At 69.3% G+C, this 6,780-nt stretch overlaps 1 protein-coding gene across 1 annotated transcript; it reads right to left on the reverse strand.

The window, feature by feature from the left end:
* Positions 1 to 1,388: 1,388 nt before the first annotated feature.
* FAAP20 (FA core complex associated protein 20) lies at positions 1,389 to 6,366 on the reverse strand. The gene is made up of 4 exons (XM_045859283.1): positions 6,245 to 6,366; positions 5,883 to 6,021; positions 5,504 to 5,790; positions 1,389 to 2,468 (listed from the first exon to the last, which is right to left on the reverse strand). The coding sequence occupies exons 1-4, from the start codon at positions 6,304 to 6,306 to the stop codon at positions 2,396 to 2,398; spliced, it is 561 nt and encodes a 186-aa protein (XP_045715239.1). The 5' UTR covers positions 6,307 to 6,366; the 3' UTR covers positions 1,389 to 2,395.
* Positions 6,367 to 6,780: the final 414 nt, after the last annotated feature.

A 6,780-nucleotide genomic window follows, 5' to 3' on the forward strand; every position in this document is an offset into this window, starting at 1 on the left:
CGGCGCTCGCTGCCTTCTGTCTGGGGCGCCTGTGGCGGAGCTGCGTGAGCGCAGAGGGGGCCGGGCACGGGGGTCTGGGCGCCTGTCGAGGAGTTTTTGCAAACACGGACACTCGCGCAGTCCCGTAAGTTCCTGTCGTCGACGCTGAACGGGTCGCGGAAGCGCGGGGGAGTCCGCCCCGCCGCCTCCACGTCTCGGCGCCACGTCCCCGCCCGCGCTCGGGCCTCGGGGGACGCGGAGAATCGGCGGCGGAGTCTGACGCCTGGCCCGCCGGAGCGCCGGCAGACCGAAACAGAGAAGGTGGGCAACTCGGTCTGCTCAGACGCGTCCCTGAAAACACTGAGCGGCGCCCGCACCACGTGGCCCCGGGCGGTTTGGGGGCGTGTCTGACGGAGACGCTCAGAATCGGAAAACAAAAACGTCAGACCCGTGCGTGGGGGCCGAGCCTCGCGGTGAGAGGGCACCCAGGGTGCTGTCAGACGCTGCGCCGCCACCCTGGCGGCTCACCCGTGACGTCTGAGCAGGGGCTCAAGCCCCCGGGGTCACCCCCTCGGGAGAGGGACAGCCCGAAGAGCTGAAACAAAGGACTTCTAGAAAGAGGCGAGTCCCCTGAGTTTTTAAGTCCCTAACACGTTAGCTGGGCCCCGAGCTGGGGCTCCTCAGGGCCCCAAGTGCTGGGACAGGAGCGCCAGGCTCCCCGACCCCTATCCTGAGGTCCCTGCCCACCCCCACCCTGGGTCCACAAAAGCAGCAGTCACCCAGACCCAAGTGCCACCAGGAAGACCTGCCTCCGAAGACCCGGGCCAGGAGCGTGGGGTCTGAGAGCCCCCTGGGCCCCCATGGCGTGGGATGTCCAGCGGCAGAGCCCGGTCTGTGGCCTGGGCCGTCGCCCGTGACTGCTGAGCAGAGAGCCGGGACACGCCAGTGTCGCCCAGGGAGGGAGAAGCCCCGTGGGGCAGGAGCTGCTGGGTACACCCTCGGCCCTGGTGGGTCGTCAGCCCCGTGGGCCGCAGCCCGGGCCCAGGTGCGTCCAGGCTGAGGCCCGGCTCCGGCGCCAGGTGTTGGTTGGTGGTCTGGCCCCTTGTGCGCAGCGGGTGTGTGACGCTGCTCACACTGATGGGAGCGCTGCACACACCTGTTGTCCCAGTGAAGGCGGCGGAGGACGTGAGCGCCCAAGCCTGCAACCGGCGGTTCTGCGGTTTGCCGGCAGCCCCGTCGTGCGGCTTTGCCCCATCAGCACAGCCCCGGCCCGGCCCCACCGTGGAGGACACTCCCACAACCCCAGCCAGGCCGCTCTGGGCCAGCACGCCAGTTAGAGACCTTCGTGAACACGCCCACTGCTATTTTCTTTAAAAGTGGGTGCTTCCAGGAAGCAGGTTTTGAAGCCCTTTTTAAATAACAGATTTTATTGAACAGTCTTAGGTTCCCAGCAAAATAGAGGGGCAGGTACAGGGATCTCCTGTCTGCTCCCCGCCAGGCACAGCTGCCCCCACTACCAGCACCCCCCCAGAGGGAGGGTGTGGCACAGCGGGCGTGCCGCCATCACCCAGGGTCCTCGCTTACATCCTGGCTGCACCCATCCTGCAGGCCTGGATGAGGCGTCTGGTGACATGTGTCCACCGTGACAGGTGACTCGGAGGAACCTCCCTGCCTCAGCGTCTGCTGCACCTGTCCCCTCCCATGGCCCCCGCGGGCCCTTCCGTCACCCCTGTAGCACCGCCTTTCCCAGACTCTCAGCACCAGGCATGGCCCGTTCTGGTCGGCGTCTCTCTTCCGGGGGCGGGGGGGGGGGGCTCGCTGCAGGTTCCCTCCACGCGCTGTCACGGCCGATGGGGCCGGTGTTGAGAGGAAATCAGGACGTCTGCGAGTGCACCTACGGCTCCGCACCTGCCGTGCGTGTAGCAGAGACGAGGGTGTCGGGCCTGAGCCGGCACAGAGCCCGGCTCTCCTGGAACCCGGAGGGTGAGGGAGGCCAGCCCGACGGCCCGTCCCGCGCCAGAAGCCTGGACAGGGCGGAGGTTGCTGGTCCGCAGTCCGCCCTTCAACTCCGGCCGAGGGGGAGCTGCTCTGCCTCGCCTGCCCATAGTCCCCTCGGGGGGTGACAGGCGCTGCAGAGGGGACCCGTGCCCCAGGGAACAGAGACCTGGTGTGCGCTGCGCAGAGTCAGCCTGTCCCCCGAACACAGATGGGCGCCCGGGTCCCGAGGCCCCGGGTCAGCTGGCGAGGCCGTCCGCACACCGGCCCGGGCGTGCCTGCCGACCACGGTTCCGACGGCTGAGCCAGGGCCAAGGAGGAGCGGGAGCCGGGGCTCAGCGTGCAGCTCCAGCTCCCTCGCCCGTCGGGTGCAGGGCGTCGGGTGCGGGGCAGGGGTCCTGGCGGGGACGCTGCGGGCGGCTCACCACACCACGTCCTCCGTGCTGCCCGCCAGGCACTGCGCGAGGTGCCCGTCGATGTCCAGCTGGGCCAGCCTGTGAGGAGGAGGAGGAAGAGAGACGGCCGGTCACGGGGCGGGAAACGCCACCCCACGGAAGGGCACCTGGCCGGAGAAGCCCTGCCGACGGCCTCCGGCTGGCTCACGCGAGCGGAGGTCTCAGAGGAGCGGCCGCACCCACCAGGAAAGACCCTCCCAGGCCCTGTTCTCAGTCAGGCTCTGCGTGCGCCCTGGACACGGGACACGCACACTCGGGCTTCTGTGTCCGAGGCCAGGGATGGCCTGGCGCCCGCTCGGCTTGGCCACACCACAGCTCCCGGGCAGCCACTCGAAGCCCAGCCCAAGAGCTGGTCGGCTGGCAACTTTCCCCACAGGCCTCCAGGGCCCTTCCCACAGCAGGGCGCAGAGGCCACCTCGGGCCTGTGCCAGGAGTCCCGCAGAGCTCCAGGGATGCCTGTGACCACGGCCAAGGACTTAGATTCCTGGTCAGCCTGGACGGCTTTGCCAACAGGGGATCCCCCAGCCACGGCACCTCAAGGGCCATGACCAGCCAGCCCAGTCCACTGGCCAGAACGAAGAGACCGTCCCTGGAACCACCGAGTCGCAGCGCCAAACCTACAGCAACCGCCCCTGATGGCCCCGAGCGGGCCCAGTGCCACCGGGAGGGACAGCACCGGACCCCGGCCACTCCTGGCCCCGCGGCCAGTGCCCTGCTGCTCGCCGGGGCCCAGGCCACATCTGGGGGCCTTCTCGGTCTCCACGGGCCCCAGCCCACAGGTCCCGGAGTCCCCGGGGCCACTTGGCCTATCCTTAGGACCAGCCCCCACCGTGCGCTACCCCAAGGCCACGAGAGAGCCTCAGGCCTGGACCGAGATCACCCTGTCTGCAGGCCACCCTCGGGTGCAGCCCTCAGGCCCCCGCCCGGCCCCGCCCCAGGGACAGGACTCAGTTTCGGCCGACCCTTTTCTAGCACGCACAGCGACACCCTGTCTCACAGTCGGCCGTGACGCCCGGTGCCCGTGATGGAACGGCCGGCACAGTTGGGGGACAAGGGGGCTCAGGCAACACCTACAGCGGCCCCTGAGCAAGACCAGGGTGAGAGCAGCGGGCACCCCACAGCCTGAGGGGCCTCAAGCAGCTCCGGTCCCACACGTCGGGGGTCCCACACATCGGGAGACCCAGGACTCAGGCTCCTCCGTCCACTGGCCTGGGGATCCGACCTGCCCGACCCGCTATGTGACTCGGGCATCAGAAAACCCACAAAATACCTGAATTCGGCAGCAGGGGGACCCTACGGGGACACACACGGTGTGAGTCCCTCACATCACACAAGAAAGGTTTTCTGAGTGGCCCGGGAAACGCTCAGGCATGGCAGAAATGGGACAAGCCGGCCCTACTGTGCCCGGCCCCTCCCTCGGCCAGAGACCGGTCCCTCCCGACAGCGGTCTCGGACCAGCCAGCCAGACAGCGCGGTTCCCGTGTCCACGTGCCACCGGCGCTCTGCCGCGCCCGCCCGTCTCCTTGCCCCAGGGCATCCGTGTGTGGTGGGCAGGGGGCCTTGTCTCCTAGGCGGGGGTGCCCGTCGTCTCCCCGGGGTGGCTGGGGCCTCAGGGCATGTTCTGGCCCAAGCTCGCTCTGCCCTTTACAATCCGATGGAAGAACAAGCTAGAAGCATCCCAGACTCACGGAGACTGACACTCAGGACCCAAGGGCACTGACACCCATGCTGGAAAAACGTGGCACTCTGCCAAGCTCACAGAGCTGCTTTAGCGCTCAAACCTGCAACTTCCCTCCTACTGCCCCTGTCTTCGGGAGCCTTTCTTTAGAGACGCAAAGACAGAGACCTGGGTGGGGCAGGGGGGAGGGGCTGCCCCTCCCCGAGTCTGGGCCTCCAGGCGCCCCGGGGCCTCTGCTGCCCGGTGTGAGCCCTGTCGGCTTCACTCCCTTCCCTTCCCTGGGCGCTGGGGTCGGCGCCGGGTGCAGCTGACCACGACCCGAAACCCACCCAGACTACAGGCCAGAGGTGGGAGGCCTGGTCCGACAGTGCCCTGCAGACTCCCCCCAGGGCCCTCCCACCGAGCGGGACCGGCAGGGCCTTCACCGCATGCAGGCCCCACCCGAGGCCAGCCGCCACCTCGCCCACACCAGCCTGGGCGGTGGGGCAGGGGTGCCGGGGGCCCCCTCGGACATAGCACAGGAGGAGCCACGACCCTGACTCCCATGGGGTTCCAAACGAGGCGCTGCGTCTGGGGACGGTCCTGCGCAGGTTCCGTCCCGAACGTGTGGGCTGCCGGCTCGAAGGGTGTTTTGCCATCAGCTGCTGATTCCGGAGCCCACGCCCGGCTCCCTCCAGGGGTGGGTTTGCTTCCGGGATGTCCAGGGACATGGCTCCCAAGCACAGGTGTCCCGCCCACAGGAGGTCTGGGCAGGCCCAGGTCCACACCCTGCTGTCCACCTACCGCACCTGAACTGAGCTCATCCCCCCATGCTGGCCCCGTGAGCCCCACAGCGGTGCCCCCGGCTGGGTGACACCCAGCCCACAAGCTGAGTGTTTTAACTTCTTAGTACAATTGGATTCCATCCCCCTACTTAAAATAAGCCATAAAAATATATACTGGGTTTTTTATGTAGAAGAAAACATCTGTATGCACAAAAGTCTTCCATCTTAAAACTTCCCGCCCACCCGCAGGAAGGTGCTGGTGGAGCTAGGCACCAGGCACCTCCCAGCGACCCACAGCTTGGCCCTGCCCTGGAGAAGGCCTCAGCCCACCAGGCCCAGGGCAGGGCAACTGGGCGAGGGAGGGGGGCGGCTCCTGGGCCTCCCACTGTAGAGTCTGTGGCCTGGGTCAGAAAGCAGCCTGTCGGGGCTCTGGGCCTGCTGGCTAGCAGGGGGGCCCCCAAACCCATAGACTCGTGCCCTCCCGCTAACCTCCTAGTCTCCCCTGTGCCAACTCTGCACGCACATGGTTACTCTGAAAAGCCAAAAGGAGCTCGGGCACCTCTCGGCCTGCCCGAAACTGGCCGGGGTCGGAGCGGCAACAGAAGGCAGCGACCCGGGGCAGGGGCACTCACCCGGGAGCGAAGTCGACCTGGCACATGGGGCAGCTCTGCAGTGTCTGCGCCCCGTCCACCGCCGACTGCGCCCCGGCGCCGAGGGCTCCGCTGGGCTCCGGCGTGGCGCATGCTTGCGGGGACCGGGCGAGGGACCCTGGGCACCCGCTGGCTCCGCGGAGCACCCGGTAGGAGTGTCCTGGGCCCTCTCCCTTCGGGGCAGGCGGGAAGGGCGTCCAGGAAAAGGTTTTGGATCCCACGGTGAAGACCTCAGGAGAATCGGCGCGCTCGGGATAACGGCTGGGCTCCTGCGAACCAGGGGGGTCGGGCGTTGTCAGCGGCGTCTCGGCCCGGAGGCCTCCACGCCCCCAGCCGCCCCGGCGCGCGCCTGGCCACCCACCTGGCCTGGGAAAGCGGGCAGCGGCGGCGGCACTCCGTCCTCGTCCAGGTCCGCGCTCACCGCGCGCAGCAGCCCGGCCCACAACCGCGCGCGCTCGCCGTCGCCGTCCTGGAGGGACCCCGGGCGGGGGCTCGGAGGCCTGGGGCAGCGAGGGTAGATATCAGCCGGGGGAAGATCCGCGGGGGAGCAGCCGGCGCCGGGGGTGGGGGGCACGGGCGGAGGAGGGCAGGACCGGAGGGAGCGGGCGAAGAACGCCGCCCGGAGGGGCCCAGCGGGAAGCACGTGGGGAGGGACGCGGGCCACAGCTCGCCCGGGGGACACTGGGCCACCCACCCCGGCCACCCCCCAGGCCCCAGCCTCACCCGCCCCTGGAGGGCGGCTGCCGGCGACTCAGCCGAAGCCGAGAACTCCGAGACGCCTGCATCGCCCGGCGGCCCGCGCGTGCGGCGGAAGTGAGCGACCAGTTCCGATCCCTTCACTGGCCCCGCCCCGACGGACGCTGGCCCCGCCCGTCCAGACGCTGGCCCCGCCCCATCCAGACGCTGGCCCCGCCCCGATCCCGCGGACAGGCGCGAGGACCCGGACCCCAACCCCCACCCCAACGGGATTCGACCTTACCGCCGTGCGCGCGGGTCCCGTCCCCGGGGTCCCCGGCCCCCGGGTCCCCAAGGCCGCCCCTCAGGCCTCGAGGAGGCGGCCTACTGTTGTGACGTCATCAGAGCAGGCGGTGTCCTGACTCCAGCCTCTGGGGAGACCGAGGCCAACATTCCTTCCTCCGCCGCCGAGGAGACCCTTTCCCGCGGAGGGGGCGGGGGGCCCCGCCCGCCGCGGTGACCGCAGGCCCGGGGTCCGCAGAGGCCTCCCACCGGGTCACCCCAGTAGGGCCCACCGGCGCCGG

Source organism: Phyllostomus hastatus, unplaced genomic scaffold (genome assembly GCF_019186645.2).
Source record: "Phyllostomus hastatus isolate PE091 unplaced genomic scaffold, TTU_PhHast_1.1 phas_scaffold_182, whole genome shotgun sequence".
In the NCBI taxonomy this organism is placed as follows: domain Eukaryota; kingdom Metazoa; phylum Chordata; class Mammalia; order Chiroptera; family Phyllostomidae; genus Phyllostomus; species Phyllostomus hastatus.

Bases quoted from the DNA above. Each gene is read 5' to 3' on its own strand.
- FAAP20 (XM_045859283.1), bottom strand. From the start codon at position 6,306: ATGCAGGCGTCTCGGAGTTCTCGGCTTCGGCTGAGTCGCCGGCAGCCG. The intron at 5,791-5,882 runs GTGGGTGGCCAG...CCTGGTTCGCAG, and splicing joins TGCCCGCTTTCCCAGGCCAG to GAGCCCAGCCGTTATCCCGA. The intron at 2,469-5,503 runs GTGAGTGCCCCT...TCCTCCTCACAG, and splicing joins CAGGTCGACTTCGCTCCCGG to GCTGGCCCAGCTGGACATCG.